Genomic DNA, 14,222 nt, shown 5'->3' with positions numbered 1-14,222 from the left:
GACTAGCTACATCTCTTGTTCCCTAGACAAAGGACAAATTAATGGAGTGTTTTGTCTTTGACAGCTTCCTTTGTCTATGCTAATGAGAAATGGCGGGAATCCGTTACCGCGCTACGCACTTGAAAAACAAATGTAAAAGTACATAAAATTACGATAAATTTATTTTAGAAATGTTTTTAACATGAATTTCATTATAGTTGCAGATTACTATTATCGCGTGGAGATCAAAATAATTCACGCATACGTATGAAAATAGAAAGCATGTTAATATGTTTGAGAAAACACATGTTTAAAGAGTTAATGTAATGTTACTACAACGTCAATTGGGAGAAAGGTAATAAACAAACCGTAAACTTATAATAAAACCTTTATTACATTACTTACAACGATATAACATGTTCTTATTGATTTTCGTATATTTATTATTATTTAAACAATAATTTTAGTTCCAAATGCAGTTTCTCTTTTCATGAAAACTAGAGCAAAACAATAATTGTTGTAATACCAATAAACTATTTCGTAATCGCTTTAAAACAATAAAATATTGCTAAAGATAATTGAAAACCTGTCAAGTTGTAATAGACATTTAAGTTACGATTTACGATTGAAGTTAGGCTTTTTTATGCTTGTGTATAGTGGATCAGGGAAGCGAAGAAATCCTGGCAAAATAGCATGTTTTAAAAACAAATTTTCTGACATTTGTTCTACATGTATTCTCTATATAAAAAAATTATAATAAGGACTCAGAACGTATCGCATAAAATATAGGTAATGATTTATTTATATACCTTTATTTCTATTCCTATATTTTTTCATGAAAGGCCGCTTAGGTTCTAAGTTAAAAAAGGTAAACAAAATAGTCTAATATCTTAAAAAAAATTAATTGAGAGTTTGAAGAACAATAGGTTTCTAAGGAGACATTATGAAAGTGCTGTCTACTATAAGCAATATATTTTACAACTCTACTTATATTAACATAGACATTGTATTAGCTCGTAAACCATCAATCGTATGGTCTATGAATTGTATGGACATGAAGTTAAATGTATGTTTTGGTAGGCCTCTGCTTTCATCTTCGTAAAGTAAACATGACATTGTTTGAAGTTGTAAGCTTTAAACATGTCCTAAACATTCTTGCAGGTGAAACACTTTTATATTGTGTATCTTATATTAGACCAAATGAGAAAGACAATAAAGTTGTTCTTGTGGGATGTTATATTTTCTTAAATAAAGGTCCCATTTGATTTGCAGCCCTTGCCCCTTTCAATTACAACTTTTTGGTTGCGTTTTAAAATTTAATGTCTGGACTGCTAAAATAAATGTAAATGTAATGATTAGGTATAATTAACAGTGCAGTAAAGGTACTTGTTTATTTGAAAAGGTTGAAAATAACACAAAGATTTTATACCTGCGACCCAGAATTTAATAAAGGTAAAAAATATTCAAGTAACCCTATTAAATTGGACGTAACAAAAACACAAACATTGCCAGAATGACATAAACAATCGTGAAATACCAAGTTCATTTTATTTTTAATACCGAGCATCTATGGATTTACTTATGAAGATAAACAATTTATTAGTCTTGTTATAAATTGACAAAATATTACCTATAGCAGTTTTTTTAACAACAATATAACCGACCCTAAAATGGCAGGTAGGGACAGAAACTACATAGAGAGAACTACATAAACCATCGACATAAAGACGCTAAAATGGATAAATGGATAAAGATCTGAAGAGTTTTTTATCGAATAATTTTGTTTGTTTGTCTGAGTCAGCAAGCTAACTTAGACTACAAACATGTTTAGTCGACTTTACACAGGTTAAAATCATTTCATATAGACTTTAATAGCCTATACAAACGATGCATGAACAACCTTAATTGCATTTTGTATCTTACAAAGTAATTCCGACTACCGTAAGATTTTTCATTCTCATACATAAGTCATTAAACACAGGCAAGTAATGAGTGCTCTAAGTGCACACATAAATTAAAGGTGTAATTTATCAAGCCGTGTCTATTGATCTTCATAATATATTCAATGTCAGTGAAGCGCATGAGTCGATCACAGGCAATGTTCTGTAATCGCTGTTATTATGTAGGGCCGCCATTTTTGTTATGAATGATGTTGTATGTGTCAGGGTATATTATTTACATGAATAAATAAATGTGACGTTTCCTTATAGTTATGAATTGCGAGCCTACTGTCTCGGTGTACTACAAAATAGCATACAATCTCCCACATGTAGTGACAAATTCACTCGCTCTAGAACATTTACTGTGACTATCTAAGTGGTTTGGCCGATCTTTATTGTGCAGAAAACGCTGTTTCGTAGTTATTATAGCGTAATACCAACCCTAGCCGGTGTGGTCATTACTTTCGAGATAATATAGAATTAGATTGCTTGTCTTACATGCATGCGGTCGAGCTGCAGCCGATCGATATTTCTCCTTCTATATATATGGTATACTAGATAATTTTATATACTTACATTTTTTTTTCCATTTAAAAAAAAATATTGAGCATATTATTTTACTTATACGGTTTGGAATTTTGAGATGTGAACAAACAACGCCAACTTGAAATATTCATTCGTAACAAAGCGTACTGAGAGTCTTAAAAATACCCATTTCAGACTAATTAACAACGAAAATATTTGAGTTAGGCAATATTATGTTGTAATTATATTTTTGTTATTCACTTTTTACTTAATTTAACGTTAATAAGGCCTTGGGTGTGCCATTCACATCATCTTTGGGAACAGTAATTATTGTAACTTATTAAGGAGTAATCATTTTGTAAATCGATCCCAATGTAATTTAACCCTCACAATAAAATTACCCACAGGTGGAATCAAAGTTCATGAAACCCGTGTACAGAAAACTATAATGACATTTAGGATTAAATTAATTTATTATGTTATATCAGTTAACCATCTTTTCTAATTGCCTACTGTTTACAACAGCATGACGATTCTAGTAAAAAATAAAGCAAAATTAATTATGAAATATTTCAGTAAATCAAGTTTACGAAATCACAAAAGGAAAAAAAACAGACATAATTAAAGTACTGTCTATTTAGTTTTACCACAGTTTAATAAAAAAATATGTAGATACGCAACTTCCGTTACGCAAGAGAATAGGTAGGTATATTTTTTATTCTTTTCCGTTACGTATTCCTATTTCTAGCCAGTAAGTAGCTACTTATTACGAAAACGGTAAATGCAAATATCTAAACGTTGACATGACAATATAACTGCGCATCTCAAGAATAAATGAGTAAACAGCAGTAGGCTTAAATTTTACTAAGAATCAAATAATGGGCCAAATTATTTCAAACTGTCAAGGTGAGCGGCATTCCGGCGGTTGGGCAACGAACCTCGTGTTCGATCAATTGAATCAGGCACAGGTTTCAAGACTATTCGGCCAAGAGCACTCGATTATGGGCCACACGCACAAACCTACTTTGCCCTTTGGAGATACTTGCAGATGAAACATTAGCAATACATTTGCGCTTGTATCGCCAAGTAGTTCGCTGAAAACGGGACTGTGAAGTTTTGTTTTTATTATTTCTCATTGCTGTACTAAGTTGGTGAAAGGTACTAACGGCTGCGATTCTTCACAGTGACCAAGTGAAATCCTTTAGGTGCGAATATTTTCAATTCGTTACGCCTGCATCTTAGTATCTAAATTGTTTCAAGTAATGTTTACTTCACAGCTCCTTAAGAGGAAATAGAATGCTAATTATATTCTGTCCTTTACATTAAAATTTAGAATACCTTTTAGCACATCTTAAAATAGCTATAAACAATTGAGCACCAAAATATCAAGATATACCTACATATGTTATTGATTCTTGCGTAATACACTTCCTTTATCGCAATCATGATCGTAACTCTGTGATCGTACGGCTGAAAGAGCAATCTTTCACACGCACGATGCACACGCAGACGGCTGTTTCCGAGCTGCGCCTGCGCCGGCCCACCGTCACGGACACTGCACACATGCAAGCCACTGACACACATTGCGAGATTTACACTACACCACTTTTAATTTAATTTAATTACAATAATAAACTAGAACACTGCTTTTACTGTTAACGAGCATATTACATTTTCTATGAGGCTTGGATTATGTGCGTAATTATTTTTTATCATCAAAAGTATTCGCGTTTACTATCAATTCAAAAGCTCAAAGTTATTAGACTTTCTCTGTGCATAAAAGTGTGTATTAAACGATTCCAATCACACTTCGTTTTCTAACCGTTTGAAGAAACATCATAAAATCTTTCTGAGTTTTCTATCAAGATAGTGCTAAAATTTTATTGCCAGACTATACCTACCTTCAATCCGTTAAGATCTTGTTTCATCCTCCCAATAAACTTCTGTTGCGTCAATGAGTTTTATTCCAATCCGTTACTTTCTACTTAACAACTAGCAACACTCGCACGGATTCACAAAAAATACTTATAACGGACCCGCGAGCTTGTTAATGGGCATTGCCATCAGCTTCATTATAGAAAGTGTTCTCCCAAGCAAAATGTACTCTTGATCGCAGAAGCAAAAAGACTTCAGACACTATCCAAAATCCATTTTGTTCCTTTTTTGGTTTTAGGCCTTTTCTCTCTTGCATTGTATCGTTTGTTTGATATCACTAAACAAAGCTTAAGAATTTAGGGGTCATTAACATCTGGCGGGTCATTGAGGACAAGTCTTAAAACCTCTTCTGTATATTTTCTTTTTTAATGGTTTTGGGAGATTATTACGTTGACATCATTAGACTGCAATTGCGGTTCGAACTTTTACGGTTTATTTTTTGCATTAAATATGTATTTATGTACTCATTATTATGAATTTCACAAACAAAACTTTCTTGTTTCGAAATTTTCAAAGTACTACAATGTTATTTATTTAGAAGCAATATAAGCATACATTTTAATTCTTAAAATCCAAGTGTGACCAAACTTCTAATAGCAACGTGTTATTACGGCCATGCAATCTTGTCATTGACATTCTACAAAAATATTCCAAAGTAGAGACGCAAAAGTGAAGCAAATAAGAGTCAAGGTGAATATGTGCATTAAAATAAAGTATATTATTAAACATAATGACAGAATCGGCTCAGTTGTTGACCCACAAGTGAACGAAATGAGAATAACGTCATTGTGTCCCTTAGCACTGATAAATTGAATGACTGAAGGCTAAACTGCAGTCATATACTATCTACCTAATTGCGTTTGGTAGACAAAATCCCCGTCATTGTTCTTTATGAGATAAACTCAAAAACTCCTCAACGAAGTAATAGACAAAGCGATTGATTCACGAGGAAGTTTTTATGTATAATTTGTACAAACTTAATTAAAGGTTTCGTGAAAAATTGACTGGAACATGATGATGATTGAAGATATTGTAATAAATTATAGCGCTGAAATCGGTATCCGATTACGGTCAGAACAATGTCTACCGGTTTTGCTAGTAACTTTTGTAAGTTGTTGCGCAAAAGTCTTCTTATCGCATATATTATTATGTCTATGCAAAACTATCAACGAAAATAATTTTTAATAGACGTATTTCAAAACGATGACATTACTAATTTAAATATTTATTTTGTTCTAGGTTTGGAAGACACTGTGAAGCTAGTGAAAGGCATTGGCGGTAAATGCTACGGCTATGTAGTAGACCTTTCCAACCGGGAAGACATCTACAGGGTCGCCAAGAAGGTAGACCAAGAAGTAGGCAGGGTATGTATTAAACATTAACCATTCAATATTCAAAAAATACTAAGGCACTCTTTCTTGTCTTGCCAAATTATCAAGGACTAGTTTCGAATGCGTTCTTATTTTAACATTCAACATTTTTTATTGTTTCCTCATACTACACAAGTAATACTAGTGGATTAAAGAGTATTTTGTTAATTACAGCCAGTAATAAACTGAAGAAAAGGTCTCAATTTACACACTTTATACATATTGCTTGTTGACAAGTCCCTTTTTCCGTGACTGCAAATACATTTGAAACGATCTGCCCTTTTCAAATATTCCTTAAATGTCAACACATAAGTCATAAAACAATGTGTACATAAGGGTCAGTGACCCGGTGTAAAAACCACAAGAACAATAAGTTAAGTGTTGAATACTTTAAAAAGGAAATCATAAAATACAATTACAAAGAAACTGCGATATCCTTAAACATGGTTAGTACTTGGTGCACTATGCAACAATGAAGAAACGAACTATAAGGAAAAATACGAAGTCCTTATAAACTAATGAAGTGGGCAATTGTGAAGGATTTTAATTGCTTAATGAGTAGTGCAATAATTTGAATAATTAATTTATCGATGTTTTTCGTGCCAAAACATGGAACTATAAATATACCTAATGAAACATAGGTGCGTGTACGTGTAAAACAGAATAGGCCGATTTATAAATTCGCAAAAGTGACACGTGTAAGAGCTTTTTTGTCTTTGTTTGAGAGTTGATTTATTTTTGTTTTATCAAATTGTGAACTATGTTTCGACAATAAGTAAGTAAAATGTCAATGCTGACCATTGGCATTTCAGTTACCCCTAAGATTAGCTTATTACTAGAAGAACCGCTATTTATATAAATAGATTAGAATTGGTAATTAAGACAATTCTTAAATATTTGAAGCTTCTTTGCACGAAATAACTTCTATTAAGCTAAAAGGTAAATAAAAAGTACTGTCGAATTCACCACAAGCATTTATTTGCATGGCGTGAATTTCCGTAAATTTGCTGTTATTTGGGCTATCCCCATGAACCTTTTTATATAATTTGGCTCTTCTTGTGTTTGTATTACCTACCAGTATTGCTCGCATCGTTATTAAATTAAGATAAGATAGAATTACGGATATGATCTATCTTGATACGGCATCAGGATGTTAGGAAATGTAATAAAAAGTGGCAACATGCCTCAGGTGAATAAACTGCCTCGTGGGAAATGATATTTTACAAATTGCAACTAGGAATTACAAATATCTACTAGGTAATATACGAATATACAAAATGCTGCGGTAAGACTCGAGTTTTGGGCCTTTTTAAGAGTTCGTTTATCAACGTAGAGAAATGATGACTAAGATAAGACTATTGTAATCTTCTAATACTAGGGACAAGGGTAGATAATCAATATGAATATTCTTTAAATTAGTCTGCTTTGACAATAGAGTCTTTGATCTTCAGTTTCACTACACCCTAACTAAGGTATGCTCATCTTGTTGTCACATATTTCATTTATTTATTATTGATTTCAGGTGAACCTGCTGATAAACAACGCGGGAGTGGTCTCCGGCCAGTACTTGCTGGACACTCCCGACCACCTCATCCAGAGGACATTCGATGTCAATATACTCGCACATTTCTGGGTATGTAATTAACGTACTACATTAATAACCAATTTTTCCATCAATACATAAGTACTATGGCTCGATTCTCTTTACCTATCGAAAATAGACACCTGGCTTGCTGTTGAAAAATGTTGTATTGAAGTCTGATCAGCGCCTCTGGCGGACGTCGTAAAAACTATATTTACTTCTGCCATCTAGTCATATTTCAGCGTTGTATCTTCGTGGTTCAATAGGCAGGTGAAAACTCTTTAACCAAGATCCTTTAAATAGCGTGACTGTCTTTGATAAAACAATGAATCAGACCCTAATAGTGATAATTGAGGAAAACTAATACATTGTTCTTAGCTAGTCAATTAAAGATATCTCTGAGGCAAGTTTTGACTGCCTCCGTGGCGCAGTGGTTTAGGTCACCACGCCGATCCCACTGCATCGGGAGGTCGTGGGTTCGATTCCCACACGGAGCAATTATTTGTGCGATCCACAAATAGTTGTTTCGGGTCTGGTTGTGCTTTGTGTCCGTTGTTTGTATGTTTGTAAAAGTCCCCGCGACACAAGAGAAATTCTTAGTGCGAGAGTTGTCTTTAAAAAAAAAAAAAAAAATTAAGACGTTAACTAAACAATGCAAATATGATTCTCGTAGTTAAATTATTTATCTTAGGTATTATGTTTAGCTTGTAATCTGTTTATCACAAAATTCGTAATAAATTAAGAATAATGCATGTTTTTCAGCTTTTATTAAGTGTCGTTAAGATCGACATTGAAGATGATTCTGTTAGTTTTTAGTGTATAATAAATTATAACAATGCATAATGACAATGGTTCATAATTAAAATAATAATAATATTTTTAGCACGACCTCGATTCTATTAATATAATATTTCCGCGACTAAATTATATATTTACTCAGACATAATATACCTACTTTACCTAATTATATATACTAAGAATATTTTTTAAGATACAAAAGTAGAAACCCGTTTGATTTATAATTGAATATGTATTAATTCGCAAAACGGGTTCTCTTTTCGCAACCTTGCCACGATAAACCCTTTCCAATCATTTTTTTGTACAAAAATCCGGTACCTATAAGTATTAATAATATAATCAGTTCATGAATCCTTCGGTTTCAAACTTACTGGATTTTATCCTTCTTTTGTTTATAAAATTTAATAAGTTTTACATTTGATTAGATTCTAATAATGTTACTGTTTCTGCATGGAAAGTTTTTACGATAATAATGCATATGATTAGCCCCGAATCTCGAGTTATTCGCACTATGCACCTATGCAATTTCGGGGACGAACTTTCGTCATCCGCTAGCTAATAAATATAAATCAGTTGCTTACACCCAAAGGCCAACTTTCTAAATTAAAAATGTTTAAAATATAATCGCGAAAAAAATAGTCTCTATATTATAAAGTATGAGTGAAATACAGCACGCGCATTGATTTAACTTAACTTTTTAAAGCAAGTGATAAATAGTTTTATTTCTGATACTGTGTGTACTTCGAAAAGCTATTGGTGTGGTGCCTCGGGTTCGAACTATTTACGTGGAACGCGCAACTTAGACCACTCCGCTAAAACTGCTTTACTTTACTAATTTAAATCAAATAAACAAGACTGGAATCTTAGGGCTTTTTGTTGGCCAAACGATAATTTGAAATTAAATTAATAATTAAACTTCTTTTTACTTTTTTAGACGGTCAAAGCGTTCCTGCCAGCAATGATTGAGCACAATGACGGACACATAGTGACTATCGCGTCAATGGCTGGTCACGTCGGAGTGGCGAAGCTTGTGGACTACTGCTCGTCCAAAGCGGCTGCTTGCGGCTTTGATGAAGCCTTGAGACTGGAGCTGGAGACACAAGGCGTCAATGGAGTTCGTACATCACTCATCTGCCCGTACTTCATCCGTTCTACGGGAATGTTCGAAGAGGTTAATTCGAGGTAAGTTTATTTTTTTCTTAAATTATTGAATAATTTACCACTTCATCCCTATCTAACAGATAGATAATCTGACACTTCCCCGTGAGCCGTGAAACTATCCCATAACATTGTATATATTTACAACTCCCACTCTATGTTTCAAGAATTAAAGGAAGTTTTGATTAAAAGAACCGTCAATGTTTTTTTAAATAAACGCTTCAGTAAAAAAGTCAAGTACATAAGTGTTGGGAACGAGTCCATTGTATGAATAATGATAATTGCATTTATCTACAATGTACATATCCAATTTGTTAACTTGAAGACTTTAATTACTTTTATGCATTTAAAATTTTCGTGGATGTTTGACGTCATCAGATAAACCAAAATAATTTTTCAATGTTTACTCTCAACGAAAAGTCGTTTAGAGTTCAATGAGCTGGTACAAAAATATGCTTATAAAAGATTATAAAAAATAATTTCACTATGGCTAGACTTTAACTTTCTTAATAAAATGAGAAATCAAATATGCATATTAAAAATATGCATTCACGCGGGTAATAACCTCCTGCCAATTCACAAATATTTTAAAAAGATGATTATTAAAATAACTACATTCACACCATTTATATAACTGCATTATAGATGACTAGTTGACCCGCGCAACTTCGCTTGCGTCACATAAGAGAGAATGGGTCAGAATTTTCCATGCTTTTGTAACATTTTTTACTATTACCTACTCTGCTCCTATTGGTTGTAGCGTGTTGATATAAAATACGTTTTTTTTTTCACGAAAAATATTCTCAAAATTATTTATATCTCTTCGTATAACGAAGTCGCGCTAAGGCATATCCGCCATTAAAACAGTTGCCATGGCAACGGAATTTTGTTAATTCAATGTCATTATAATATTGATTTATCGCGACTTCGTTGAATTTTCTGAATTTTCCCGGGAAATGCGTCATTTTCCCGGGGTAAAAAGTAGCCTATGTCCTTTCTCGGGTATCAAAATATCTCCATACCAAATTTCATGCAAATTGGTTCAGTAGTTTAGACGTGATTGAGTAGCAGACAGACAGACAGACAGACAGACAGACAGACAGACAGACAGAGTTACTTTCGCATTTATAATATTAGTATGGATTGATGAATATTTCGCAACTTCTTACAAATTGCGGTAAACATACCGTTGTGTGTTGCGTCAAAATTATGATGATCGTATTATTAACTAAATCTAAAAATATAGAGTCGGATATTAGGAGGTATTTAACATTATCGACTAGCGGTTGTAAACCCGATTATTCACTTGCGTAAATCATTCTACGGATTTCGACTGTGTTCGCTATGTTCAAATTTCGATATCTAAAACTTCGCATAATGCAATACTATCATAAGGAATTTACACACATCTGCCCACACATGCCGACGACTTGATGCCGGAGGCTTTATTTTAAAGGCATAAGTCGCCGACCTGATATTTCAAAATTACGAGTTGCCAGCATCCAGAGGTTAGCGAGCGACTTTTGTGTGTAGAGTTCATTATACTTGCAGGTTAACATTATCGCACAAATACGAAGGACCTTAAGGGTAATCTTATTAGGTTTTTTTAAATTGTCTATTGTTTTCAGATTCGTACCCCAACTGAACTCAAACGACGTGGCCGACCGTGTGGTGCTTGCGATCCGCACCAACGAGCCCTTCGCCCTTATTCCCGGCTACTTCCGCGTGCTGGTGCCTTTCAAATGGTACGTATACACATACACTATGATATAACACAAGTCCTATGATGACGTAACAGTACGGGTTGCTTTACGGACGCGTTAATTGTTGATCGCTCTGAAAATGAAATGAAGCATGATCAAACTTCCTAGATATGCTTCATAGATCATCTTGAACACGTGCAGTATGTTTGAAGACTGGATTTAAGAATACTAATCATATCTCTTAATTTGAACGGAATTATTAAGTTATTGTAAGTACCTATTGAAAATAATCTGTCATTTCGCTTTTCATTTATTCAGTGACGTGTGCCAGGACTAAATAAAACAATCGTTCTGGATACAGACTTCAATAATATGCAAGAAAATACCCCTGCCACAGTACTTATGGTTCTGTTTCTATATTTCAGGCTAGTCCCATGGGCTTGTGTATCAGAGCTGATCCGTGGCATGATCCCCGACGCGGTGCCCGTGACCCCGGCACACAGCGCCCCCGTCGTGCCTGTCGCCAGCAAGGAACCCCTCCTTGAAGCCAAGAGGGAGTCCGGCCCCATGACCCTCGTGCCCCCCGCGAGACATGACAGACACGTCTGACGTCACGCAACACACACCTTGTTGTAGAACAGTCATACGATGAGAGAGGCTTAGCTCAAACTTACCTCAATTTTAACCGTAAACTTACATTGAAATTACGGCTTTAAATTATTTTTACCGTACAAATACAAACTACGGTTTTTCAATAACGAGCTTAATGTGATAAATTATGATACAATAACCGCACAATATTTAAATAAGATTCACCTTTTCGTCAGTCAAAAGTTAATTAGATTATTGATTAATAGTCTAGAGATCCTTTGACTAAGCCTCTCGTTATACTTATGTTGAGAATAACAGGTTAATGGCTAGTTATTACTTAATTATATGAGCAACGTACAATACTATGGGCCAGTTTCACGGCTTGTGAATAAGTTTCAGATTACCAATCTGGTAGATAAGTCTATATGATAAGCTATCTCTTACTTATCTTGTAGTCGTGAGACAGGGTCTAAATAGTCGTTTATAAAATGCGTGTTTGTAGCTATATTTCTATTACGACTGCTATATTGCCTTTTATAATGAATTTAATATAACGAGGCCTTACAAAATGACTTAGTAGACGTTATGGGCATTTGTTATGGTATATATTTAGGTATTTTGAGGTACTATACCTTACAACTCAATAAAAGAGTTGCAAAACTGTTATTGCAAGAAAAAATGCATTAAGATTTGAATACAAGGATACGGAAAAATAGATATATGTGGTTTTATTACATGAATTAAATTTTTCTATAGTATAACGCGTTATGCCCCCGAGAATACACACATGTACAGTGTACATGGCCCGTTTCTATAATTACTATAAATGTCTAGGGTAAGCTTGCTTTCTTATTAAAAGAATTGAGGGTCACAATCGGAGCTGTTTTAAATAGAAACAGTTGTTGGAACAAATCCCTTTAATAATATAAGTGGAAAAGAAGGATGCTTAAGAATTTGAGAAGATTGAAGCACTTATACCTTCGCTTACTCTGATTGTGAATTCAATTCGATGTTGAGCTAGCTTCCGAACTATTTCTTAAACTATATTTCTCACAATTATAAGCTACACTTATTCTTCTATTCGGCTGAATATGTCTTAAATTACTTACTCTATAAAATTCTTATAAGAATTAGCGTGTATAACCTGTGGTACTTAGTCAAACTAAGATATTGTTAAGTTCAGGATGTGATTTATGAATAAGGATATTTCTACCGCTTACATAAGATGTAATTAAATTGTACACTGTTTGATAATGGTTATTTTATTGTAAAAAGTATCGAAGAGATTATAAGAGATAATTGCTTACACGTCGCTTGCCTTTATTGCGTAAAACATATGCAATAACATCCAAACAAAATATTGTTATGTTTAACCGACTTTAAAAAAGTAAGAAGTTTTCAATTCGACACGATTTTTTTTCGGTTAGAAGTTGTTACAGAATGTTTTCAAATGTTACGTGACAAAAAAACAGTGATGTGTAAGCCTTCAATAATGTTTCTGTATAGAATGAAGATCGTTCTGTTCAGCGTTTTACCTCTTATTTAATAAGTTTTCTTCTAATTTAATAATAAAATCGGATGGGGATGTACTTAAGTTAATTGTAAATATTTAGTTAGAACGTATTGAACAGTCTTCCAGCTAACGTTATCGGCTAAGGGGAACTACACTATGTTAAATGTCAGATTTGGGCATTACAATAAAACTGGGTAGCAAATAGCTGGCTTATGTTGACCCATAATCTGAGAACAGCAAATTATTGGCATTATGAATGCATGTAAGCATGTTTTGTCTAATTAAAACCTTAATATCTCGGAGATGTAATTACTGTACGCGGAAAACTTCACTTATTAGTGTCTGCGACGTCTAATTACGTGCAGTCTCTAAGAAAGTTAAAAAAATCTACAGTAATTCTTACTTTTTCTGAACAAACAAGGCATTACATGATCGTTCAACGATGAGCATGTTACGTGTAATGAACGGAAACAATAAAGTTACGCATTGTTTTGTACTTGAACCGTAACAATATACATGCAATGTTTGCATTCGTTATGTTAGGAATTTGTAATCCAATGCCAATAATATTAGGGAAGGTTCATATCTGACGAAACATGCGTCGGGTATTATCGGTCGCGTAACGCCAGAACAGACAAATGTATAGAAAATCACTAGATCGTTCACACTCAACCGATGATGCGTCGTTGCGAATCTCATACTATTTAGGTTACGCTACGCCCGACGCATCGTCCGTCACATATGAATCGTCCCTTTCAGTTTATTAGTGTTACCTCTTGTACTTATTTTTTACCATTTATGTTGTGGTGGGAGCGAATTGTGCATAGTTTAAGGCCTCATACTCACTAATGATCAGCTGAAGATGGATAGACCGTTGCGGCAGGCTGCTTGTAATTTTGTAATGCTTAGTTTAAGAGCCTAAAGTGCTTCATTGCAATGAACTTAATCGGCTTCGATTGGGTTAATGTTCGTTGCATGCCTTGCAGTTATTCTCGTTCTACGGCTGACCATTAAGTACAATGAGGTCTTCGGCAAAAGAAACATTGTCTATGAATGTGACAAATAATAAAACAAAGTAAAATGTTAACGGGTGTATTATTTTTGGTTTAGATATTTACAAATGTAAGT

The 14,222-nt window shown here is 33.9% G+C and overlaps 1 protein-coding gene across 1 annotated transcript in view; it reads left to right on the top strand.

The window, feature by feature from the left end:
- LOC142979163 (estradiol 17-beta-dehydrogenase 11-like) overlaps positions 1 to 14,181 on the top strand; it is a 42,045-nt gene extending 27,864 nt beyond the window's left edge. The window contains exons 3-7 of the mRNA XM_076123951.1: positions 5,619 to 5,743; positions 7,272 to 7,382; positions 9,064 to 9,311; positions 10,916 to 11,032; positions 11,416 to 14,181. Of these exons, the coding sequence (XP_075980066.1) occupies positions 5,619 to 5,743; positions 7,272 to 7,382; positions 9,064 to 9,311; positions 10,916 to 11,032; positions 11,416 to 11,599 (785 nt within the window). The 3' untranslated portion in view covers positions 11,600 to 14,181. The remainder of the gene's footprint in view (positions 1 to 5,618; positions 5,744 to 7,271; positions 7,383 to 9,063; positions 9,312 to 10,915; positions 11,033 to 11,415) is intronic.
- The last annotated feature ends 41 nt before the right edge of the window (positions 14,182 to 14,222 follow it).

The sequence above is a fragment of the Anticarsia gemmatalis genome, chromosome 16 (assembly GCF_050436995.1).
Source record: "Anticarsia gemmatalis isolate Benzon Research Colony breed Stoneville strain chromosome 16, ilAntGemm2 primary, whole genome shotgun sequence".
NCBI lineage: Eukaryota > Metazoa > Arthropoda > Insecta > Lepidoptera > Erebidae > Anticarsia > Anticarsia gemmatalis.
Note: the sequence above shows the minus strand (reverse complement) of the source record. Positions and strands in the feature narration are given on the sequence as shown.